The sequence below is a fragment of the Mya arenaria genome, chromosome 14, assembly GCF_026914265.1.
Source record: "Mya arenaria isolate MELC-2E11 chromosome 14, ASM2691426v1".
NCBI lineage: Eukaryota > Metazoa > Mollusca > Bivalvia > Myida > Myidae > Mya > Mya arenaria.
Genome location: NC_069135.1, coordinates 59,150,753 through 59,178,282, shown reverse-complemented (window position 1 = coordinate 59,178,282; position 27,530 = coordinate 59,150,753). Strand labels below are relative to the sequence as shown.

General features: G+C 32.6%; 1 protein-coding gene across 5 annotated transcripts in view; it reads left to right on the top strand.

Moving 5' to 3' along the window:
• Nucleotides 1-24,323, top strand: part of LOC128217660 (forkhead box protein P1-like) — a 99,273-nt gene extending 74,950 nt beyond the window's left edge. For 3 of the 5 annotated variants that reach the window (XM_052924957.1, XM_052924956.1, XM_052924954.1), the window contains exons 8-16: nucleotides 2,012-2,119; nucleotides 3,203-3,353; nucleotides 3,855-4,019; nucleotides 4,570-4,646; nucleotides 6,453-6,554; nucleotides 7,250-7,371; nucleotides 7,869-7,944; nucleotides 13,169-13,302; nucleotides 15,998-24,323. In XM_052924957.1, the coding sequence (XP_052780917.1) occupies nucleotides 2,012-2,119; nucleotides 3,203-3,353; nucleotides 3,855-4,019; nucleotides 4,570-4,646; nucleotides 6,453-6,554; nucleotides 7,250-7,371; nucleotides 7,869-7,944; nucleotides 13,169-13,302; nucleotides 15,998-16,523 (1,461 nt within the window). In that variant the 3' untranslated portion in view covers nucleotides 16,524-24,323. The remainder of the gene's footprint in view (nucleotides 1-2,011; nucleotides 2,120-3,202; nucleotides 3,354-3,854; nucleotides 4,020-4,569; nucleotides 4,647-6,452; nucleotides 6,555-7,249; nucleotides 7,372-7,868; nucleotides 7,945-13,168; nucleotides 13,303-15,997) is intronic. The other 2 variants (XM_052924958.1, XM_052924955.1) reach the window with 1 other exon arrangement.
• The last annotated feature ends 3,207 nt before the right edge of the window (nucleotides 24,324-27,530 follow it).

Genomic DNA, 27,530 nt, shown 5'->3' with positions numbered 1-27,530 from the left:
ACGTAGGAGTTCATATTTTCTTAACCCACACACTAAGAGAAAAGAAACATGTTACCATGTTGTAACATACCATAACCCCACAGGTGAGGGGCAGGGCTGGGGGGAGGGGGGATATTGTTTTTGTCGAGTGTGTTGTAGGGTAATCTGTTCATCAGATTGATGTTTACAATCCATTTTCCATTTTCTACTAATATTTTGTCATTAAAGGGATAAGACACCAGATGGTCCCAAAATAGGCAAATTCTTTTTTTCCTCAAAATAACAATTGTCCATACAAACTAGTATCAGGCTGTTAATATGTCACTTTACTTGATTAAAATAATTAATTGTTGCTGTCTCAGCTGAGTGTACCCGTTTAAAATTAAAATTGGAAAAATACACAAAAACTGCCACAGTTACATGTGTAGTATTGAGTGATGTGATCCAACAGTCAGTAAGATTCAATGCCTTCACAGTTTACATCCATACCAATTTAATGTAAGTTTTTGACAATTTTCTTTTTTTCTTGCAATTGTATTATCTGGTGTCTAGTCCCTTTAAAGCTTTTATTTTTTCTTATCTTTCTATGGCAAATTAATGGAGAGCCGAATCAAGGCTTCAGATTATGTTTGAAGTTAACAATAATAATGGCATAATTGAAATGAGCCAGTTGTTCGGAACTTTGTAAAGTTAACAATGTTTGTTAACACCATGGTTGTTAACTTTCAAATATTTACTTCTCTGGAAGTTTAATGATACACTTGTGATCTGCAGTACCTGGATAACCTTCGAAGCGGCTTTCTCAGCTCTGCTTTTTGTATTTTGTATTTCATGTTTAAAAGTTAACAACGATGTCGTTAATCACGTTTGTTAACTTTAACAAAGCTCTGAACAATCTGCCCAATGTAAACAAAATATATGTATTAAACGCGCTTGGGTTAAAAAATGTATACCATATATAGCCAGTATGTGTACATGTATACATGAAGGCATCTTTGGAGAAAAAAATAGAGAGAAATTAACGAGGCCAGTATGGTGATGAGATGATAAGACGCATAGCTTCATTGTTTTCCTAATTGAAAGACTTAAGACCTTTTTATTGTTTTTATGTTGAGATTTACCATAACTTCCGTTTTCACACGTCAGCTTAAAATTTATGTCACCTTAACACTTCGAAGAAGTCGAAGAATGATTAATATGTTTTTTCAATCTAATAAATCTTCTCATTTTATTTACCAGTTTGTCATTTTGAAACTTCTTACAGTATAATTTATTTTATTGTTTTTGCTTCAGGTATATTTTTACTATTTTTAGTTATTATTTCAGATATCAATAACAAGAGTAGAAAATACTCTTTCTTGTACTAATTACATGGATTGATCATAAGTTTTTGGGCAGCAAGGTCCGAGTTTAGGCAATAACTATGGATAAAAAATTGTTGTCATGTAATGTCTGTTACCAGAGCAACTGGTGATGGACAAACAGTGTTGGGAATTGGTTCAAGTTTGACTATCGATAATCAGTTCCAATCAAGAGACCGATTATGGATAGTACAAGACTAATGTTGGGAATCGGTTCAAGTTTGACTATCAATAATTGGTTCCACTCAAGAAACCGATTATCGAAAGTACAATCGTTTTTTGACAAGAACTCTATTGTAGTTTTATTCTTGTGCAATAACTCGTAATCGTTAACTATGCTTATGGTCTGTGTATGTTTAAAGATGTTTAGTGTTATTGTTGCTTTCGGCCATACTTTTAACAATAAAAACTGAGCACTTCCCAATAATATAAATGAATTCTAAATAGAAAATTGGCAGACATTAACCGAATGCAAATAACGAGAGGAAAGAAGAAAACAGCTTGCCTGTTGAATCCATGATCATTTATGACCAAATACAATCGATTTTTGCCAATTTTAGGCCCACCCAATCAATTTTTGATTATAATCGATCATCAGAACGTCACTATGGACAACTGATGGCATTATGTTTATCTATGTTTTAAAAGTGCATATTTTTATCTCTTTTTAGTTGAGTCGTGAAAAAGAGTTGTTGACAGCAATGATGCAACACTTACATACCCAGCCACAGAGGCAAGAGCCGGAACCAATCGAAATGCCCCCTAGCAAGCCGAAACATGTACGCACAATATTTCAATAAAATTGATGTGTTTTTCACAGGAACTAAACAATAAATTAAATGTGTATAGCAAAAGTACGGTGAACTGGTGATTTCACCTTATTTTGATTTTCAAGGTTATTGACACTATTTAAATCTAAAATTGACAGAGTGTATTGATTTTACATGATTTAAGATTACTAGCTTACTTTATGAAAGTAGGACAATGTCATTAGTAATTTATAATTAGTAATAGTGGCGGACCTGTGGTAACACACTTGACTGTCAATCCAGGGTACACAATTTGATTCCCTCGCCGCACCATTATATTGATACTAATCGTGTTGCGGGAGAGAGGTTAAATGGGGGTTCCGTGTGACAGTGCTATACACGGTGCATGTTAAAGAACAAGGGTAGCTTCTAATCAGGGTTACATTCTGTCTGTGCACTATGCTCCAAAAACATAAAATGACTAACAAAATTATCGGAGCACTCGCCTAATGGGCAAGGCCCGAGTTCGAGTATGAATCTGCTTACACACCACCGTTATTAGTTATTGAATGAATAATGCATAACTTCCATTCAACTGATAGAGATATTCAGCTCATTTCAGAGGTCATATTCAGATATATTTTCACTCGGATCAAAATATGTACAAGTTAAGTATGAATTTCAGGCTACAGTTGTAAAAAAGAGTTTTTAGTCATACTTTGCAGTTTCTGGAACATTAAGTATATCTAGCATTTATAAGATGCTCCATTTAGTTGCTCGGCCAGATGAGGATGTGAGACTTGAACAAATCGTTTACAGTTGCCTTTCGGCACTTTATGATATGGTAGAAAAGTGCCTAGTTTGGTCACGTAAGTGGTGTCACTACCACTAACTGCTAGTAACATCAAAAACGGTAAATTGGATTGAATATATTGTAAGAGTTGAGTATCAGTGCCTGGAGGTAGTCTTTAACCCTAGAACAATGCTATTCAAGTTACAACATTCTTGTCGTAAATGTATCTAGTATTCAACGCAAAATATCACAGCTTTCAAGGACTCTGCGAGTCTCTTTAATAACTCCTAAAATATACTTCAATTATTATATATTTATAGGTCCATTCAAGATCGGTTCCAGCATCGCCAAGCAGTATGCATCACCAGAGCCATAGATCTTCGTTGTCAAGCGCCTCACTGCCAACATCGGCATCAAAATCTGTGAAAGTCCCAACACTGCCTCACCTAAATCACCAAGGTTCACATTCAGGTAAATATATATGTTATATGTACAGGTTCATTAAACTGTTGAGTGCCTCTCGGCCAACACATTCGGGTAAGTATATATATCTTATATAGACAGGAACATTAAACTGTTAAGTGCCTCATCTCACAGTCAGGCATCAGAATCTGTAAAAGTCCTGTGACCTGCGCTGTAGAAAGCATGTTTATGCTTTTCACTATTAATGTTAACCTTATATTTATATGTATTGAGTGGAACTTTGTAGCTCACATGAAACTGTTGAGTGCCACATAAAAAAAGGGTGAGAGATTTCTCTTGGTTTAGATGTCAGTCTCTTACCAAAGAGGTTGGTTTGGGGTTAACCAGGTTCTCTCCCTTTTAGCCTAAAAAATGTATTTTGAGATTGCTTTGGTTTCAACTATGGAAAAATTCAGGAGCATTATTAATATTAGCTTTACCATTGAGTAATTTTACACTGCTGTGCATGTATTAAATTTTTCTAACGAGAAATCTTGTTTTTCATAACAGGGTTACCTCCCTTGGTAATACCTCCCCAGGGTTCGTTATCATCGTCTTCAGTGGGTCACATGTCTCAACCAACCACGCCCACCAGCGGAGGTCTTGGACCAATGAGAAGGCGCGTCTCGGACAAGTGCAATCTCCCAATTTCAGCAGGTGGGAGTTGCTACCATGGTAACACCAATGGAATAAAGTTTTAATTTTAAGTTTGAAGACTTTGTTATCATTAATGGCCTTAATTCTTTTAAAGAATTTTATGAGTCTTAAAATTTTATTCAGCATAAATGTTTTTGCGAGGGAAAAAAACAAGATTTTTGTGTTCGTGGCAAAGATGTATAAAAAAATTGTGTTAGCCAGAAATAAATAAAAAAAATACAGAAAATTCTTGCAAATTGTTTGCCTGTTTACAAGTGCAATGGACATATATTTGTAACAAATGTAATTAGTGGTTGAAATTATTCTTGACCTCATGAGACCATATTCAAAAACCACTTAAATTAAACATTAGTTAAGATTAGAATCTACGTGTTTTGATTGGCTTATTCTTATCCTTAAACTTAAGCTTCAGTGATTCCATTCAGTCTATTGGTCAGCTAAATATACAGGCCAATCAAAACACTACGATTATCTATCAATCTAAGTCAGCTATTGAATACGGCCCATGGTGTCTCTGTAGTGTTTGTTATCAGGAATGGTTTTGCAATGATCTTTTTCGTTTTTTCAGAAATCCAAAGAAATCGAGAATTTTACAAGAGCACAGATGTTAGACCCCCTTTTACCTACGCCTCATTAATTAGACAGGTATTCACCCATTTGACTTTTGGGTTAAAAGTTAAAAAGTTTAAGCTTGCGTTTTTCAAGCCATTGTCATAGCAACTCGACTATTGGGATAAAAGTTTGAAAAATTAAAGCTGCACTCTCATAGATTTACTGTTTTGACAACTTTTTTGGTTTATTGTCTTGGAATGAGACAATTTTTTCGTAAATATCTGCAAACCAGTGATAAAAGACTGCTGACAAAAGATCAGATTGCAGATTTTCGTATTTCTGTCCAAATATTAATGTTTTATGGCTAAAAGCGTTACTAATGGTTTGAGATAAATGCATAAAACATCAATTTTTGAATTTAAATATAAAAATCTGGGATTGAATTTTTTGTCAGCAGTCTTCAATAACTGGTTTCCGTGCATGTTCGCATAAATTGGCTCGTTCAAAGACATCAACTAAAAAAAAGTTAGTCAAAACATTCGGTCTGTGAAAGTGGAGCTTTAAAGCCTGTGTTTTTCAAGGCATTGTCATAACATTGATGTTAATGACATGTTAATGTTAATGACATGTTAACATTGATGTTAATGACATGTTAATGTTAATGTTGATGTTAATGACATGTTAACATTGATGTTAATGACATGTTAATGTTGATGATTAACCCAAAATGTATTCAAAATATTCAAATGCAACTTGGTACAAATATTGCCATGGATAATACACACATTGAAGCAAGGTCCATAAATTGGGCTTGAATAATATAATGTCATAGCGTTGATGTTGTTGTTGTTGGCCTCGTAGTCCAAAAACTAACCTTGACCTTAACGCAAAATGCACTCAAGATATTTGAATGAAACTTGGTACAAATGTTGTCATGGATAACATACACATGTCAAAACAAGGCCAATAACTAAGGCTTGAATAGTTATACCCCTTTATCAACTGTACAACAATACCAGACAAGCGTTAGTGTTCACTTGGAGCACTCTTGTTTTATCTAAATATCATCAATACCAGCATGCAGGTTTGTCTTTAAGTTGTTAAACAATGTTTGATTGATATCAAGTCACTTAAGTGCAAGAAGTCAATAACAACACTTTGAAAAACAAGCAGATATTGAGTTATTGCATTTATGTGATGAATTTTCAAGGAAAGTGCAATAAAACACAAAAGTACATGCACTTTACAATGTCACACGTTGTTTTGCATCAAACGAGCTGTTGATCCGACCGATAATGTATTGGCTATTGATGAAAACAAATCTTATGAAGTTGAGATATTGGTTTCTCACTGTGAAATCAACTTGATCAGGCAAACATTCGCTCCAAGCAGTAAAAATGCAGATTTATTGTCGATCTTAAGATCATCAAGATTATAGGGAAAACACAGAGGTCTATAACTTCGCGAGGATAAGATTTTCAAATTTACAAGTACATTGAAAGTGTACTTGGTTTTCAAAACTTTTTTTTTTTTCACACATGACACCTCTAGAAGCAGGGGGACAATCCCCCTGAATTTCAATCAATGTCCTTGTATCCCATACTGGGGTGGATTGCATGGATGGCTGAATATCCCCCTGCATTTCAATCCATCTCTTGTTGTGCCTTAAGGGGGTGGATTGCAGGGAGGGGATGAAAATCCCCCTGAATTTAACCCGTCTCCTGGTGTCCCAGAAGTAAAAAGATAAAAACCAATGGATTGAATATCCCCCCAATTTTTTTTTAACAAAGAGAGGAAAAAATCACCTTCTAACTAGACAGAAGCATGAAACAGATTCAAATAATGCAATGGATTTTTTTTATCACAATATTTTGTTTACATTTATTTTATATATTTCAGGCGATAATCGAATCAGAGAATAAACAGCTGACGTTGAATGAGGTGTACCAGTGGTTTCAGAACACCTTTGCATACTTCCGCAGGAACGAGGCAACCTGGAAGGTAATATACAGTATATTTCATTGTTCGTAAAAAGGTTACACTTATTAATGTGTGTAGAAAAGAACTTGAACATGGCAGATGCAGCATTTTTGTTACACCGTGAATAATTCTGCCTTTCATTCATTGCACAATGAGAATTTTGACAAGAAGAACTAGGTTTTTATAATTCATTTGATGTAATCGGGGAAATATTACATCATTTCCTGTTATTAAAAATAGAATGGTTGTGTCAGTGGTGTGACATGTTTTAGGTCCAGGCTACATTTAGGTAATTCAAGTGTTTAATGTATCCTTAAATGTTTCATCCACGTTGAGGAGCTGTTGTATAAAGATCACCCTTATTTGATTGGTCAAAAGGTATCCCAATAACCATTCTATAAGAATCTGTAAGTTAAAGAATAGCCCTCGTTTGATTGGTCAAAGTTTAGCCAAATAACCAATCATAATAAAGAATACCCTAATATGATTGGTCAAAGTTTAGCCAAATAACCATCAAAATAAAGAGCAGCCCTAATTTAATTGGTCAAAGTTTAGCCTAATAACCATCCTATAAAAATCTGCATGATAAAGATCAGCCCTAATATGATTGGTCAATTTTAGTGTGGCCACATTACCATCAAAATAAAGAGCAGTCCTAATATGAATGGTAAAAATTAGCGTAATAACCATCCTATAAGAATCTGTTTTGATTTCAGAATGCTGTTCGTCACAACCTGAGTCTTCACAAGTGTTTTATGCGGGTGGAGAACGTGAAAGGCGCAGTGTGGACGGTCGATGAGATGGAATTTTACAAACGGAGACCACAGAAACTCACAGGGTTTGTTTGTCTTAAAATTTGAATCCAGTTTATTTGGATTCTTTCTGTTGAGGTGGTTTTGACAGGCATGAAACTTCTAAAAACTCAACTTTAAAAGTCTTCCTGTTTACAAAAGCTATATGACACACATATTAAAAGAAAATAATTTTAGTTTAAGTAGGGAGCAATTCCTAGCCATAACAGTCAAGGAAAAATAGAAAACTGACAAAACCACACACCCACTTTATTTCGTTATACAAAAAAAAGTGCATTTTACAAAAACATTAACGCGTTCCTTTAAACAACCTTTAAAACCTGTGATAATCATAATTATTGGGAGATTTTATCTGCCTATGCAAAAAATGGGGGTGGGGGTGGGGTTATATATTCCCTCTCCGAGGAAGTTCAGTCTTGTTATATCTGTGTTTTTGTCAACATGTGTTTTTACATGTACAATATATGTATGTATGTGTACTATTTTCTTCACATTGTGTAGTTTTTCTGAACACATTTTCTAGGGGTGTGTCGAGCAACGTTTCGTACTCTGCAGACAACTCCGTGCTCTACAATGATACCATCAACGCAAGTATTCGGGTAAGAATTGTTACCTCCCCTTATACACCAACAGAATATGAGCCGTTGTCTGCTATGGAACACCTGGCCGCTAATTAATGTAATCACAGTCCTAAATTTGTGCAAATATGAATCAAAGTTGGAATTTTTCTTGTAAAATCTTGGGAATAAATATCATTTGAATTAACCTTAGGTGAGGTTTTTCATCAATTTTTAAATTTAAAAAGTAAAAGAAACTTAAATCATACCTTTTGAATGTTGATTCAAAATTTAATGGAAAGAAATAAAAAAAATAAAGTAACGATTTGGAAGTTAACAAAAAATTGAATGGAAAGAAATTATTTTATTTTTTTAACAATTTGGAAGTTAACAGTGATGAGGTTAACAATATTGTTAACAATCAACCCAAAATGTTTTAAACTAGCTGACACTGTTAATTACTGGGATATAACAAATGTACTAGGACACTGTTTACTGATCGCGATATTACAAATGTCCTCTAGCATTGGCTTGTTTTTAACAATAAATAAGGGTTTGGGATAAATTTCAGTACCAAAAACCTACCACATCAATATTGGCTACACAGTTCATGGCGACCTTGATTCTGGCTTATTTTAGCAGTATTCTTTCTACAAAGAGTATAGTTTATACAAGGATATGGTATTTAAACACTGCTAGTTTGAATCAAAATTTATATTTAAAAACAACTCTGTCTCTATATTTAAATATGTCAAATTTAGATAAACAATGGGGGCTTCAGTTTCAATGTCTACATTTTGAAATTAAGTCAAACTGTTGACATAATGTGCAGGTGAAATGTAAATGTACAATGGTGCAAAAAATGCCGCCTTTATAAAGTCAAAGCCATTCAAGACATATGGCTGATTTTTCAGAACTTCGTTAAAGTTTACAAACTTGTTAATAGCATTTATTTTACTTTTAAAAGGTGAACCATTTTGTAACATGCTCACATAAACAGATAAAAAATGTGCATCTCAAACCATGTAAGAAAAACTGTAGATCACTGTTTCCATTTTAGTTTCAGAGGAGTTAAGATTTAAAAGTTAACAATGATGATTTAAACAATGTTGTTAACTTTATCAAAGTTATTTACAATTGGCCCATTGAGTTAACAACGATGATGTTGACAATATTTTTAAACATTAACAAAGTTATGAACAATCAGCATATTGAGTTAACAATGATGATGTTGACAATTTTGTTAATTTTAACAAAGTTATGAACAATTGGCCCATTGAGTTCACAACGATGATGTTAACAATTTTGTTAATTTTAACAAAGTTATGAACAATCGGCCAACTGAGTTAACAACGATGATGTTAAAAATGTTGATAACTTTAACAAAGTTATGAACAATCGGCATATTGAGTTAACAACGATGATGTTATCAATGTTGATAACTTTAACAAAGTTATGAACAATCGGCATATTGAGTTAACAACAATGATGTTGACAATATTTTTAACATTAACAAAGTTATGAACAATCGGCCTATTGAATTGACAACGATAATGTTGTTAACCCATTGTTTAATACAAATTATAACCAATGATGTTACATTGTTGTAATTCTGTTTATCACACTTGCTAAAATCTTTATCAAGTTATGTCCCTTTAATGACCAAATGAGCATAATTTCTTAGGATTATTTATGAAATGATCACAGTTTAAATGGCTTTTAATGACTCATCTTGTTTAAGTCTCGAAATGTTGATGTGAACATCGTCGTATGATCTTAATTTAGAATATTTATTCTGTCTAGCGCAATAAAAAATGCATGACATGCATCCATTTGCAAATGACGATGATTGTTGCGGAATTGTTAAATAAAAGGACCGTTATTCGAGTATTGTAATTAATTTGGTGGCTTCCTGTTTAAGGTGTCAGACTTACAATATTGTGGTTTTTCGATGCTTGGTGAATCCATGTTATTTTTAATATCATTTGAAAGGGTTTTACTGGATGAAAATTAATATATCAGAATAACATTTAAAATAAAAATAAAATATTTTGAGTTTGCAAGACATTAAATATATTGACATTATTAAGCTTCGTCTGTATCAAGCTTTTTAAACTTGTTACATCTATACAATATAAGGTAAATGTAATAGTTAGATGACATGAATTAAAATCTTAATGATTAAGAATGGCCGGAGTGAGCATAGCTGTAGCTAAATATAGATATATTTGCATATATACATTAATATCACAGCATATGCAAAATATTTCAATGTAATCATATTACAAATCAAAATTATTAGGTAATTAATTATTATCACCTGATATTCCAATTCAAAATATTAAATTCTATACATTAAAGCTGCACTCTCACAGATACATCGTTTCTACATTATTATTTTTTGTCTTAGAAAGAGCAAATTTTTGCATAAATATTTGCAAACCAATGATAAAAGATTGCTGACAAAAGATCAGATCGCAGAATTTCATATTTCTGTTCGAAAATTAATGTTTTATGGCTTAAACCGTTACTAACGGTTGAAGAAAACTGCATAAAACATCTGTGACAGCTCTTGTTGTATCTTACTGTTGTTTAAACTACAATTTTTCTCCACTTAATACACCAATAGTGCTTGCATTAAATTACCAAGTGTAAAGGCTTCAAGGTGATATCAAAATTTATACTGTTCCAAAAATATTATTTTGCCCGATGAGTCGGGTCGAGGTAACTGGACTAGAAAAAAACTGCATAATTAATTATGCCCATGGCAGCCATTTTTAAGAATTCATGTTGATTATTTGAAGTTGGTACATGAACAATGTCCATAAAATATTCAACAAGCTTACCACAGATCTTTAAATAACGTCTTCTGGCGGTTATTTTAGTCTTTTATTGGACTTTCTCGTTTATCTTTCCATATCTATGCACAACAGTTACATGACATTGTGCTTTATTGTGCACATAAATATTTAGAATAAATAAATGTGACAATTTGCTGACGTCAGCTTAAATGTCAGCAAAGATTTAAAGCTGCACTCTCATACATTGGCATTTTATCCATTTTTTTGGTTTTCGTCTTATAATCAGCTGATTTTGGCATCAATGTTTTGAAGTCATTCCTTTAAGATAACTGAAAATAGAACAGATCTCCATCGTTCGGGAAACTGCTGAAAATTCCATTTTTTCTTTATTAAAGCTTCTTTTAGCACTGCTTTTAAAACTGCAATCTGATCTTTTGTCAGCAGTCTTGTATTATTCGTTTCAAGACATTTTCACAAAAATTGGCTCATTCGAAGACATGAAATAAAAAAATAAAAAAGTTATCAAAACTGTCAATCTCTGAGAGTGCACCTTTAAAAGTTTCTCTTCTAACAAGCTCAAAACAAGTGATCTCCCGGAAGTCATAAGCCTTTTTAAATGACACATAAATATTTAAATAAAAACAAAAAAAAACTTGTCAAATAAAAACTATTTTCATACTCATTATTGTATCACCTAATTTAAAAAACATGACATTCAAAGGTTTGTTTAATTTTTCAATGATTAATGTGACAAAGTTGTTATGCTATTGGTGTAGATGATGTATCATTATTGACACCATCTGATATCCTGAAATATGCATATTTGAATACATTTATCATTATGTTTTTATTATGCTCTAAACAAAAACAGATCAATTTAAATTAAAAGTTATTAATTTGTACATTAGCCGTAATCATGTCAATGCTTTTGTCAACGGATTGGTTCTCGTCCCCATTCTATTACTTGTTAATATGTAACACCAAATACATTTTCCATATTTTATTCCATTATCAACTCGCTTTATTGTGAGAGGTATCTTAATCTTTTCTTTCCACTCCCTAACAAGAACTCTACCACTTACACTACAATATAGAATTCCTCTTTAGGCCACGCCCATATAATTATTAACCAACCATACAAAAATACTTATCAAACTTTCATTCCTACCAGACCCTAATGTAACCTTCTATTGTCTTTACCTTCAGACCAGACTTATAAGAATCTAATTCACACCTTCATGTTATATGCTTTGATCTAAGTTGGACAACTGCTTACCAAGTTTTATTCAATTAATTATGGAAGATACAGTATGTCCAGTAATTAAGAACAAGTCTAGCAGATGTCTGTAACTAATATTTCAAAGATTATGAATTACTACTAGACCAAAACAACATATAGTAATTATAGTAACTATGATTTCCACTGACAAATTCCTAATTCAATCAGTTTGAGAAAAATATAAATAATCAATTTTGATATATTGAACTGTTTTATAACTCTGTGACACTTTAAAGCTTTATAAAGACACTGGTCAACGTTTTATAAAAGCTTGGTGTTATTTTCAGCGGTGGCATAATTATGTTAGCATGCAAAATGTAAAATCATGGTCATAATTAAAAATATTATATTTTGATAATTAAAAATATATTGTTTGATTACCGGTAGTAATATTTATCTATGCAATATTGAAACCTTTCAACTGATTTTTTAACACTAGCTCAGAACGAGACTCAGAATCGAGCTCAAAGAAATTATTATAAACTATACCTTATAGCCTTATATTTAAAGTGACACTCTTATTCAAAATCAATACATTATAAACATGTATATCAATTTTGACTGATAAGCCTTTAACTACTTACCAAATAATGTATTCATGGAAAATATTAATTACTGATAACAAGATTGTAACCGTGTATTTAATAGCAGAAAGCGCAAAATATTTAATGATTGGTGAATGCTAAAAGATTTACTGTGATCTACTACAGTCTCATAGGGTAGAAATACCGAGTTTTATGCTCATTTCTTTCAAATTAAATTTGGTATCCTTCATAAGAACCATTGTTTTCGACATTAATTTATTCTTTTTGGAATACTTAAACAATATTATTAATTGTGGTAAATCTTATTTGGGAGTAAGAGTGCATTTTTAGACACTGAACAAGAAACACTTGTTACAGAACAACAAAAAATATACAAATATCATAATATCATCATTGGTAAACATTAGGGTAATTCCCTGGCTTGGCATAGAGTGAACACTTGTTGGTAAGAACTCACTGAGCGTCTACGCTGGCTTAAGAGTGCTCATTTGTGTAATTGAAGAAAACAAATAAGACAAAACACTGTTCTTTTTTCTGATCTCTTCAAAATGTAACTATGAAATGAATGATATAAATTTCCACTTTCCAAACGACTAATAAGCATATTTGCATGTTTTTATTATTTTGCATTTTTTTTTCAGGCGGCGATAGAGCAGACGAGTGCCCTAGTATCGCAGCATAATGGCTCGTTAGGGGACGGTGTCGAGGATTTATCGATGAAAAGTTACAACAACAGTAACATGAGCTCCCCGATTAAATCCGACTCACCTGGCAGGTAAGAATACACAATGTTACATGGTCAGCAGGGAGTTGGGGGGGGGGGGGGGGGGGGGTCCTGCGTTTTTGTGTTCTATTTCTTATAAGGCAGTAATGGTTAAGCCATTATTTGTTTTAAAATCCAAACTTTTGTATAAGTCTTCTTCTTTCCTCGATGACATGACTGCCTCCACAGGATTATAGCTGGCGATATGATAATGATGTATATCTATACTATAATTACATTGTCAACTAGATTTAGTTGAAGACAAATGAGAATGAGAAAAACTCGTGGAATTTTAGATAGAAAAATGACAGTGAAAAACTAAGCTGTCTGTAACAGTATGGTGCGATCCTCGGCTCCAGCTGCTAATTTTTCACAACGGTTTTTCTGCTTTAGATTTTTTGTACTACTACCTCAGCTGGTTCAGTTCATATTTGTTGATGCTCTTTTGTGAAAAACAGCTCTGACATGAACAATAGATTGACCCATGAAAATAGACCAGCGTTAGGATAACCTTATGGAGCTCTTGTTTAAGTCTCTTCTGCGTTGGCTGCGATTATGTGAAATAACTTTAACCTTGAATACCGGTATCTCATAAACCTTTCAAAATATTCAAATGAAACTTAGTACATATCTTTGCCAGGAACAATATGCAAATGTATTGCAAAGCCAATAAATCTGGTTCTAATTATTGTAAAGTTATGCCCCTTTTTTGATATTAAAAGCAGACAAGTTTTGGCATCTGTTTTACTGCGCTCTTTCAATATTAACAATAATAGTTTTAATGATTCAGTAATTTACAAACCATATGAATATGATTATGAAAAACGGCCAAATTTTGTACCAACAGAAAGTTAATATCATTAATTGATACGATTCTTTAATCTGAAATAATATGGCTGTCGTGTTGCAAATTTGTTCTCAAGGCGACCAAAGTTGTCTCGTGACTTAGTAAGATGTGGAAATTGTAAAAACCAAAGCTTAATTCTCCCTTATAATTGCACAGTCACACATCAGCTCACATAATTATCATGATTTCGGAATTAAATCCAGTATGATCTTTTCCGGCATTTGATTTGCAACAACTTATTGTAACCTGGCTTGTCAAAATTTTGATTTCACAACAGCACTTTAGGAGACAACCTTTACGAAAATACCAATCAACTGCCAAAAAGAGCACAGTGCTTTGAAAACGATAAAAGTTTTCGTTAGGCAATGATTAATTGCTTTGTTAACGTGCACTTTGTCTGAGCATAAATAAGCGCATGTTTAATGTCATGTGTTCATGCTACATAGCGCCGTAAATGTCATCTTTAATGTTGGTTACTGGGTCAGCCAAATTTTGATTTATTACCATAATTATTAATGACAGTTTTATATCTTGTGAAAAAGACATTGGTTGTTTACAAATTAACTTTTATTTTTGCGAAATCAATCATGGCCCCACTTTCTCAAAACATCTCATAAATAATTCTCTTTTAACAGGATTAAGCTAATCTCGCTATTTTTTATTTGTTTTAATTCGTGCAATATTTACAGTTTTTAGACATCAAAAGAAAAATTTCTTAAAGAAGTAAAAGGCATTTCAACTGTCTCGCACCAAGCGCTGGGGCAGTGATTACGAACTGTCTCAAGTCTGAGTTCAGAATCAAGACTGAGTATGGCAAAACTTCATTTCATTGCAATCTTCCTTCTATCAGAGCATTGATGGTAAAATTTGCAGAAATAAATTACTATTTTAATGTTTTACTAATCTACATAATTTTTTGGTAAATGAAATGGAATTAATATGATTTTTGTTTCTTTATAAAAATGCTTTTCTGAGTCTGAGTCTGATCTAAGACTTGAGACTGTTCGTAATCATGGCCTCTGGTCTTTTGTACGCAGTAATAAATAAGTTATACAAAGTATATAATTGCTTTGTTTTTCAGGAATAACTATTCTTTTTGGCTGTTTTTTGGCTTGTCAGAAGTTATTAGATATTAATGCTCTTTTAAGTACATATCAGACACGCAACACATGTTGCTTTATGCGTTACGCAAATTATCGTTGCAAAAAAAGGTATATATTTGGTCATAATGAGGTGTGAAATGCAACAACTTGAAATCTGTTCATTATGGTTCATCCTGCGCATAATCAGATAAGATATCACAGATTATTAATTTCCGTGTTGAAGTAATTACATTTTTTTTTTAAGTGTGGAAAATAAGGATTATTTATTGTTTTATTATGTCAATGGTACATCACAGATCGTATTTATAAGGCAATTTAGGTTATATTTTTTTAACTTAGTGGAAAATTGATTTTTTTTTAATGATGAATGAATGTAAACGTCATAAGTAACAATGTATGCACATAAAAAATATGAAAATAAGCAAGAAGAGGTCTAAATAATGAATTTATTTGAATGGGTTTGCATATTTCAGGGTCCTATTTCAGGGTAAAACAACTAAGGCTTAGTGAAAATTTGCTTTTTTTCCTTGTTGCTTTTACAAAAGACTTGCATTGTTTTTACACCAAACATTTTGCATTTGAAGTAGGGGTGATAATGAAAATATTGTTTTAAAAATAAATATATGAAAATTCATGGATTTGAAATTTCTCAATATCAATGATGCTTAATGAATACAGCCATGAGGAAATTAATGACACAATTAACTATTAAACTGATATATTTCAGTTTTGTAAAAAAAAAAATTGTTTCTTTCAGGGAAGATGTATTTTACACAAGAAACAATGGCTATATGTTTCAAAATGGGGAGATCATAGATCACCAATCGCCCGAGAGCTTGGGCTCAAACCAGGGTCTTGACTTGAGCCCAAAATCTAGTCTCCATGGAAGCCCAACATCTTATTCTGCAAGTCAGCAGTTCCAACATGGGAACCAAGAACATGATTCATCTTCCCCTGTTCAAAACCGGTTTAACATTCAATCGATTAAAAAAGAACATTGTTCTACAATGGAGTGTGACTCACCTGGGGATAATCAAGCGGGCTGTATGCAAATGAGTGCTAAAATCGACCAATCAAACCAGCAGGAAGAGGCTTTGAATATGAAAATTGAAAGCAAGGAAACCCAAAATGGCGTGAATGATGAAATGATATCAAATTCAGAGAATACGGATCTCAATTCTGGGAAAAGTTCCCAAAGGAATTCCCCCGTGGAACCAAAAGACTATGACATACCCGTGACATACCTTCTTAATAATACAATGACCGCTGTTACACATTCCTAGTTTTTAATAGATATTTCATCTATCTATACATAATAATATAGGTCCCATTGTACATTTATCTCCTAGAGATTTTTTATCTATATTTTTTTCTCTCGTGACGAACGTGCTGTTAATGGCAATGTTAATATACATATTCATTGAACATATTTTGTTAAAATGTGCTATTTTTATGATGTCTCATTATATTTTGTAAGATAAAAGTTGAACTTTTGTCTAATTGTTATATTTGTGAATAATTAATGAATGAATTAATTAATAATTGTACAGTTTGTAACTTTAAAGTAGAATTAGATACTTACAACACATACTTACTTACAATTATATAAACAGATTTTTAACGTCAGAAACACATGTTAAACTATAATGCTAATTATGCGTGTACTGATAAAATATTATTTTTGCTCAAAGTGCATGTAGAAAGAATGATTGATGATTGAGTATTCTTTATAATGCAATGATTATCATTTTATTGGTTTGTCTGTTTTAAAAAGGAAAAGTCCAGGGGCCGTATTCAATACACAACTTAGATTGAACTGAAATTTAATGTTTGAAACTGAGTGTTTTGATTGGCCTGTATATTTAGCTGACCAATGGGCTGATTTGAATCAATGAGGCATTTCTAAGGATAAGGATAAGAACAATATTGAATACTGGCCCAGGGAATGTATTCAATATGCAACTTTAGTCAATCTTATGGTCATACATGATTGACTTCATTCACTCTATTGGTCAGTTATAAATAGCAAGTAATCCGATTAGCTACATCGTTCTTAGATCCAGTTAAGACCAATATGGAATACAAGCCCTGGTAACAATATCATAAACATTTTTTTAGTCAAATCTCAATCTCAGTCTCAACTCATTTTACCACATAGCATCAAAAGTTATTAAAAATAAGATATGATTTTACACCTTTGAAAAGGCATTCTATCATATAATATGTTGATTTATGTCTTTGGTCAAGATTCCAAGGGAAATGTATTCTACAGCCAAAAATGTATTTGAGTACAATTTCTTTCTTTTTAACAATTACTCAAGCTTATTTTTGCTCTGGAATTAAGTTTCTTTGAAATATTGTCAAAATCTATTTATCAACACAATGAGAAAATATGTTTTAAAAAAGTATAAAAACATAAAAGATTTTAATTCATACGATGCTTTTATGTGTTAAATTGATATTGAGATTTAGATTTGATTTAAGTATTTTCGTGATATTGGGGCCAGGTTTTGTCATAAACAGGGCATTGCGTCGGCTTCATTGTGCAGACATTTTAACCTTTGCCATAACTCAGAATGGCTCAAGATATTCAAATGAAACTTGGTACACATGTTGGCTGAGACAATACACACATGTATAGCAAGGGGCATAACTCTGACTTAAATGATTTTTTAGTTACGCCCCTTTTTAAATGAGAAAGAACAGATAAGTATTGGGGTTTGTTCCAAGGGAGTCTTGTTACTTAATTACCTTCTTCACAAGAAATAATTATATGGCTTTTTTTTGGGTGGAGTATTGTGATGAAATTGAATTAGTTTTAATGGATTTTTTTCAAAGCTAGCATCTAGCTCTAATTTTTTTTTAAGAAATAATTATAAGGCTATTTTGGAAGAAATAATGCACCAATCAATTGTTACCACGGACACCCCCCCCCCCCAGGTCCGGGGGCATACCGGGGATAGTCGTGGAAATGGGCCGTGTTTTCACTTTCCAGGTGGCCCTGCAGTGCCGGGTGACTGCATTGGTTTTGTCTTCACGCCAAATTTAGCGGGAAATTGGCCTTATCTAGGGTCCCTTGGGTGCGGGGGCATTTGGCGGGGGTTTTACCAGCAGATAGTCCCTGCAGGGCGGAGACTTTGCCCAGGCTTGGCTGGACCGAAAGTCAAAGTCCCCGCTATTCCCCGGACCTGGGGGGGCCGTGGTTACAAATGACTGGTGCATAATTGTGATGAAATTGAATCGGTTTTGATGGATTTTTTTTCAAAGCTAGCATCTAGCTGTAATTTTTTTTTTTTAATTTTTTAATGAAAACTTTCATTATTTTATTCTTGGCATTAATGCCTTAAAAAATATTCTCTAGCGTGTGTAAGCGTGTATGAATTTCAGAAATCAAAAAATTTACAGGATAAATTTGGAATTCAGGGATCGTACATTATTTTGAGGTTTAGAGCAAAATCGATTAAACTTTTGAGAAAAATTAATCGATTTTGCTTTTATTCTCAAAAATCATATTTTCAGGTAGTTCTTGGATTTATTTTTAAGTTATCAAATGACATGTATATTTGTTTTATTTTTGTTTTATTAGCTGATGTTGAATTTAAAAACATAAAATTGTCATCAAATTTATGGAATTATTTTGAGTTTGTCAGCTGTCAGATGCACTGGGTCATTTCATAATGCTCATGACATAATTAAAGGGTAAAATTTAGTTTAGTTTTTTCATACAATCATGATTTTTTAAGCCCATATATATTTCATTAACCTTTTCTCTTTTTTTTTTTATAGATATCCATACTGTTAAAATGGAAAAGGTTGTTTCGCACTATTAGTTATTTCATGCATGAATATTCATTAAAATCATTAAAAAATGAAAACATTTAACCAAGATTTATGCTAATAAAAAATATCATTTATTTTAATATCCCAAATTTCCCATAATTACAATTTGTGATAAATTCTAAAGTTAAGTCGACCTTATTTAGATTAAAATTTTGTTAAATCTGTTAATATGAAGAAGTTATAATCTGACCGTTGATCAGGACTTTTAAAAGTCAAGGGTTTATTCACCTCAAATTTTGCCTTACTTATTTTGTGGTTAAATCAATGCTATTTTTACCATATAAATGTGTTTACTTCGTTTAACAAACCACACATTTTTGGTAAACATGTAAGCAAAAAGAAAATGAAATATTTAGTCATACGTAGTTAAGCCCAAATATAAATAAAATATACTTAAGTCAATTCTCAATCTCAAACACCACTCATTTGACCAAATATTAGCATAAGATTGTAAGAATTGAACATTTTCACTCAAAATTATACCATTTTCTCAGATAAATTAAGATTTTATTTAAATCACTGATACTGGTTTAATGATACATAATCAACGTGTATAAGTCATTTAATATACCTTAGTACCTCATTTTTTTGTTACCTCACTGAATTTAAGGTATGAAATTTTGTTGATTTTTGTATATGCAGCTGACAATATTTCCCCTGTCCATCATTTTTTTGCGTAGCCGTTTTTTTAAGAAAAAAATTGAAGTTTTGTCATTGTCTTGGCATCGTGCAAAAGCTTTATCTTCGGCCATAAGCCGTAAAAAAAAAAAAAAAAAAACTGTTTCCAATAACCTGACCGACCCTACTTTTCTTCCCGACTGACACCTTTTTTTGCCGTAATGTGAATTTTTGTTTGTAATTTCCTGAAAAAATGTGATTTTTTTTAAGTAAACATTTTCAATTCGACCATTTTATATATAAAACTTTCTACAATATTGATTTACCCTGATATAGATCGGTTTGGTACAGAATCTAGGTTCTTAAAAAAAAAAAGTTATGTCTACCTACCTACCCTTATTTTTTGGAGATATAAGTTGAAACAAAGAACTATTTTTTGGCCTTACTCAAAAACGGTTCAAGATATTCACATTAACCTTGGGACACAACGTGTTATTATAAGTCATTGATTGACTTTCGGTGCTCTTGTTAGAATAAAGTAAATAAAATAAATATTTTTTTATTTTTTTTATAATAGGAATTGGGGAGTCTTAAAGCTGCTTACAAATATTTTAACAAAATCTCACTGCACAAAAACATTCGTTTTAAAGCTGCACTCTCACAGATTGAATGTTTGTTTTTTCAACTTTTTATTATTTTTTTTTTGTCTTGGAATGAGCCAATTTATGCGGAAATATCTATTAAGACTGCTGACAAAAAATTAGAACGCCGATTTTTATATTTGAATTCAGTAATTGATGTTTTATGCATTTTCTTAAATCATTTGAAACACTTTTAGCCATAAAATATTACTTCTCGAATGGAAATAATATGAAAATCTGCGATCTGATCTTTTGTCAGCAGTCTTTTATCACTGGGTTGCAGATATTTACGCAAAAAATGGCTCATTCCAAGACAAAAAAAAAAAAAAAAAGAAGTTGTAAAAATGGTAAATCTGCAGCTTTAAAAAGGTGTTGTTATCTACTTCATTGTCATAACAACGGTCATCATTTTCAAGACGAGGTAAGTTTTGAAGAAATGATGACCAGCTTTATTTTCACATGCATTGCTTCACCTGTTTTCATAGTTCATAAACATAAATAAAAATTACCCCTTCCACACGCAGAAATGAATGTTAAGAAAGAAAACAAAGTATATGTCTTCAAATATTAACACAAGTTGTATGACACTTTTGCACAAGAATGAAATACATTGAAAATCTTTCTATATATGGCTTCATTTAAGATACAATTCATGGACTTGTCTAACTATTTCAGTTTTTAAGAAATATTTTTTTATAAATGATAGCAAAATTGCAGAGAAAAAAATAATCTCCACGACCCGGAATCGTTCAATTATTGTTCCATTGCGAAACTGTTAGACCACTACTCCTGGTCTGATTCCCAACTTCAGTTGCTAATTTTTCAGTGAGATTTTTCTATGGATTTTTCCTGCAATTTGTTTCCTCATTTATTTAAATATATATATAAATATATAATATATATATAAATTTATATATATTCCATGCTTACATTATTTATCATTTACAACTTTTCTTTTCAAGTCAGTGACCAATAAAATAAAAATATTTGTTCTGCTGGTAAAATTGACTACTGTGTTTAAGTCTTAAAAAAGCCTTAATGTTACATCATAAAAATTATTGCTATATCAGGGGAAAAAAACTTTGCATCATAATAATGATTACAGTTAATAAGGGAAAAACAATGTCAAGTTACATCATATAAAATCATTACTGTACATCAGTGAAAAAAACTTTCCATCATATAATTGATTACCGTATATAAGGGAAAAAATACCTAAGATTCATCATTAAAATGATTACCGTATATAAGGGAAAAAATAACTAAGTTGCATCATAAAAATGATTACCGTATATAAAGGAAAAAACCCTTCAAGTTACATCATATTACATAACTGCTTTTGTTTTGTATTTCATAGCTTGGTATTGCTATAAATTTTGTAATTTGAACTGATTTGCAATAATTGAATAAATGTCATAATAGCTACATTGTGAGCAGTTAAGTTTTTATTGTGAACAGTTTATGTTATTTTGTGAACATTTAAGAATGTATTGTGAACAGATTAGGTTATTTTGTGAACATTTTAGGGTATATTGTTTACAGTTGCATTGTGAACAATTTAGATTATTTTGTGAACAGTTTATAGATGCATTGTGAACAGTTTAGGTTATTTTGTGAACAGTTTATAGATGCATTGTGAACAGTTTAGGTTCTTTTGTGAACAGTTTATAGATGCATTGGGAACAGTTTAGTTTTTTTTCTATGTAATTGTGCTTAGTTGCTTCACATTACAATACGGCATAATATTTTTTACCATTTTCTTTGTTACCGAAATATGCATTCAATGTTCATTGTGTATTTGGTCAGGTTATTCATGCAATTGTAAATTGTACATTATTTCAGTTCAGAAAAATAATCAAAAGATTGCACAATCAAATGGTAGACAACTCTTACATGAACTTTCATCCAATGGTATATCTTCATTATCTCCCTTGGAGTTCAATTCTAAGTTTTAAACTTTTAAAAGTGTTTCCATTCTAATGTGGGATTTTTTGATAAATAATAAATTCATTTTTTTTAAAGATATAATGTAATATTACATATGTTTTTATGCTTATAAAATGAAAAGAATGTTGTTTAAATAAAATAAATTATGTTAGTCATATTTGTTTCATGATAAAAGGTATTTTTCTTACAGGGTTCAGACTAAAATCAACACAGGAAGAAATCTTAATAATTAAAAAATATATTAATTATCTTATATTGTAATACAAATATTCACAAAACAAATCCATTTCATATTGTCTATCTCTCTAGTCATTTCTGTCCTGTTAAACTATTTTTACTTCATTTTTTTGTTGAAGACTTTGTTCGAATATCTTTAGTCAAATCAGATCTGTTGTATTTTTCAATTTTTACCATTGTTATTGTTATTTTCTTGAATTTATCACATTTTGAAATATTGGGTCGATGTTTAGATCTTTGTTGGAGTTAACAACGTTGTTAACGTCATCGTTGTTAACTTTTCAAATCGTTAATGCTCTGGAAGTTTAATGGATACACTTGTCATCTGCTGTATTTCTAACAAGATTTCTGGCAACTGTTTGAGTTGTATTTGTTTATATTTAAATATTTCAGCTCATCATCAAATATTTCATGTTTAAAAATTAACAACGATGTTGCTTATCATGTTGTTAACATTAACAAAGTTCTGAACAATCAGCCCATTTGCACATTATACTTAATTCAACCATTCTCATTTTTGTCGAATTTTGATGAAATTTGTCAATGTTGTGACTTCCCTTCATTTTACCAAATGATAAAAGCAAAAATAGTGCTTTGTCTTAAATGTTGAATTGACATTATTTTTAAACTTATTTTTTTAGTTTTAGTACTTAACCTAGTACTAATTGTATTCTTTATGTTACTTGCAATGTAGATTAAAGGGATTTATTATGTACATGTTATAAACATAGTTTTGGATATTTGCCACGCTATATTTTTATTCTTAAATGATTGATATAAATAAGTCTCGTTCATTTCTTAAAAGATTTATCAACTCTTTAGTGCTCTTTGAAGGTTAGGGTGTGTTATACTAATTTTCATATTTTAAGCTATTCTGTTTTTTCATGGCCTTGGTGTCGTTGGTGGTGTTGTAGTCATCATTGTCACCATTAATCTCGGCCATTATAAATACAGTCGAACCTCATTGGCTCGAACTTAATTGGCTCGAATTCTTCGTTGGCTCGAATTCTTCGTTGGCTCGAACTAGATGTAAAGGACCGATTTCTTTATACTGGAGGTAAACAATTCCGCTTGGTTGGAATTTTCAAAGCCTTTCAAAGGCTCGATGTATTTTCACCAGTTCCTGTGAGGTTGAGCTAATGGGGTTTTGACTGTATAGCTAAAAAAACTACATGAAATGAAAAACCCAGATAAACCTCGCCATTGGCTCTGAGATGCTTTCGTATTGAAAAATGTTCGTTAAGCGGCATGTCACAAAACTATAGTGTAATCAAAAGCACCCTATTTAAAGGTTGTACATTTGCTTTTTATGAAATTTGGTATAAAGGTTCATTTATCATTTTTGGGCCTAATATATCTTATTAAGTCCTCCTCAGGAAGTGTCAACAAGAAATCTTCAGGTGTTGTTTTAGGATTTGTTGTGATCATAACGTTACCATGGCAAAACAATTTAGCAGATTTTCATTTTATTATTTAATTTTCATGATTTATTCTTAAATTATTTTCATACAATGTACAAGTGGGATGTCTGCAAGTGTTAAAGAGATATTTAAGAGTGAATATACATACTTTATGTATGAAGGATGACATGTACATGAACAGATTTATGTTTCATACTTAAAAATGTAAAATGTTAATCATGAAATCATATCAAAGCAATGTCTTTGAACTGTGACGGCGTTATATACATGTATGTACATGAGCACTGTCATGTATGATAACCTTATTTATGAACTCATATCGAAGCATCCCTTTGAATTATGACATACGTGGAATAAACCAATTCCCAGAGAAGATAAACATATGTGTTGGTGTTCTTTTATTATCCAGATATTATTATACCACCCTTTGAAGAAGAGGTTTATATTGCTTTGCACATGTCGGTCGGTTCGTCGGTCGGTAGACCAAAGCTTGCCCTAGTGATAACTCAATAATTCCTGGACGTATGGTCATCAAACTTGACATGAAGTTTGGACCTGACCAGGAGACCAATAGGGGTCATCAAGTCAAAGGTCAAGGTCACAGTGACCTTTAATGGTAAAAGGATTTTAAAGCTTGTCGGAGTTATAACTCAACAATGCCTAGACCTATGGTCATCAAACTTCACACGGAGGCTGGGCCCGACCAGTAGATGACCCCTATTGATTTAAGGGGTCATCGGACCAAAGGTCAAGGTCACAGTGACCTTGAATGATAAAAGGTTGTCTGAGTGATAACTCGACAATGCCTGCACCCCTGGCTCTCAAACTTAACTTGGAGGTTGGGCCTGACCAGAAGTCATCAAACTCAAGCTGTTGAAAATGGATGTTTAGTTCTAATAAATTCAAAAGCTGTTTTATGAATATGGAAGTAATGATGTTTTATTAGCCCTACTAGCCAAAGGCCAGAAGAGCTTATGCGATGGCATGTGTACGTCGTATATGCGTCCGTGCGTGCGTCAGTGCGTCTGTAAACAATTGCTTGTGAACACGATACAGTATCTCAAATGAAACTTATACAGTATTTAGATATCCATCATAGCTCGGTTCCTTTCGAAAACCAGCCAGATCCACCCATGTATGCCTAGATTATGGGCCTAGAAAGTATAAAAAAATGCTATTTTTAGCTAAGTCTATTTTTAGCCAAGTCTACATTAGCGAAGTCTATTTTAAGCCAAGTTTACATGTAAAGTCAAGTCTAGGATTAAAGGGAGACGATTTGCTGTTTGGTTGTGCAGTTGGTTTTGTGTCTTACTCTCCCTTGTTCTTGTTGAAAAGCCAAAGGCCATTTTTAGCTCGATTGGCCAAAGTGTCTGTCGTTCGCGCATCCATCTAAACACAATTGGTTGTGAATGTTTGTTCAAATTATGCCCCTGGGGTCATTACTGGCCACGCCACCGGATTCACAGGTTTAGTATACTTAAATTGGGAAATGTTTGAAAATCTTTTGGTGTGTTCGCGCATCCATCTAAACACAATTGCTTGTGGATGTTTGTTTAAATTATGCCCCTGGGTCATTACTTGCCACCCCCGGGGCTCACAGGTTTGGTATACTTTAATTTGGAATGTTTGAAAATCTTTTTGTCTGAAACAGCTATGCAGACCCTTGCTATTTTAAATAAGTTAGTGGTCCGCTACCATGGTTGTTCAAATTATGCCCCGGGGTCAAAACTGGCACTGCCCCGGGGGTCACAAGTTTCCTAGAGACATTTAAGAAATATTTTCAAAATCTTCTTGTTTCAAACCATAAGGCTCATACCTTTGATATTTGTTGTGGAGCATCATATGATGACCGTCTAGCAGTTGAAATTATGCCCCTGGGGCCAAAGCTGCCCCCCCCCCCCCCTTTGAGCTCCTTTTTTATTTTTTTATTTTTAACGCTTCAGCAATGAAATTTGGACCATGTGTACAGTTTTGCAAACGAGCATCAATGTTGTCCTCGGATGACCTTGACTTTGACCTTTTGACCAACTTTTTTATTTTTAAAGCTACAGAAATGAAATTTTGACCATGAGTACTGTTTTAAAAGCAAATATTTTTTTTCCTCAGATGGCCTTTACTTGGCACATATTAAAATAGTTCATGCAACTAATCTGCTTACAACACTTTCTGTCCTCAGATGTTGAACGTGCAACGTGTTCAGCTAACACAAACACAAAACGTGAACTATATGTTTGTTGCCTATTACCCATACATACATGCTCTGGATTGAAAATGACCACAAGAGCCATGCCAGTAGAGCATAGGCCCTCATGGGCCTATTGTTGGTATTGTTCTTGGAATGTTATTGGTTGAGACTTGATGGCTATATATGCATGAGAGTGATGTAAAACAAGCCAAAATACTATAAAAATCTGACTTATTAACCCCAAAAGTGTGACCTTAACCTTTGACCCATCTATATTGGCTTTTTGAGCGACATGTCGTTTGCTTATTGTGATTGTTTGTTTTAAGTTATTTTGAAATCAGCGTATGTCTGGAGGCTACAACCCGGACTACATCGGACGGACGAACGGACGCTCTGACGCAAACATTTACGTACATGTACACTCGACCGATATTATGGAATTTATAACGAGCTTAAACACCTTATATATTATATAAGTAAAATCACTAATGAAATGCTTTTCATATTGTGTTACCATTTTTCTGTTTTTCTGCATCTTCTATTGCATTCTCTATTGCTCAAAATAAAGAACCCAAAATAGGAGTTCAAGGCTAAATAACTGTTCTCTGTTTCAATTGATCTATAATGTAATATCGATTGACCTTGGACTTGGTCTTGTACGCAACCCACTCACTTATCATGTTAAAACATATTGCCTTCTTAATTTTAGATGTGTCGACGCATGGCCAAGATACAGCCCGGACTAACCGAAATACGATGAGATCTAACCAATGACCTCCAAATGTGACCTTGACCTTTGACCCATCTACATGGTTTTGCAAGCGACACCCTTAAATCGGAAACGTTCCTTCATAATGTTTTGACATTGACTTAAAATAATTGCGCGTTGTGACGATATGACGTCAGTAAACGATGGAGGTTATATTTGAAACGTCTTTGCATTATTTAAATGATAGACGGGATCTAAAACTAACTTAATATCTTGTTGTCACGAGTTAGTTATCTTGTTTTCAACATCTACTATCTCAATCCCACGACTTAGTTATCTCGTGGCCACGACTTATTATCTCAATCCCACAACTTAGTTATCTCGTGGCCACGACTTATTATCTCAATCCCACAACTTAATCATCTTGTGGCCACGACTTATTTTCTTATTCCCATGACTTAGTTATCTCGTGGCCACGACTTATTATCTCAATCCCACAACTTAATCATCTTGTGGCCACGACTTATTATCTCAATCCCACAACTTAATTATCTTGTGGCCACGACTTATTATCTTATTCCCATGACTTAGTTATCTCGTGGCCACGACTTATTATCTCAATCCCACAACTTAGTTATCTCGTCATGACTTGCTTACTTCTTCCCTCGACGCATTTATCTCGTGGCCACGAC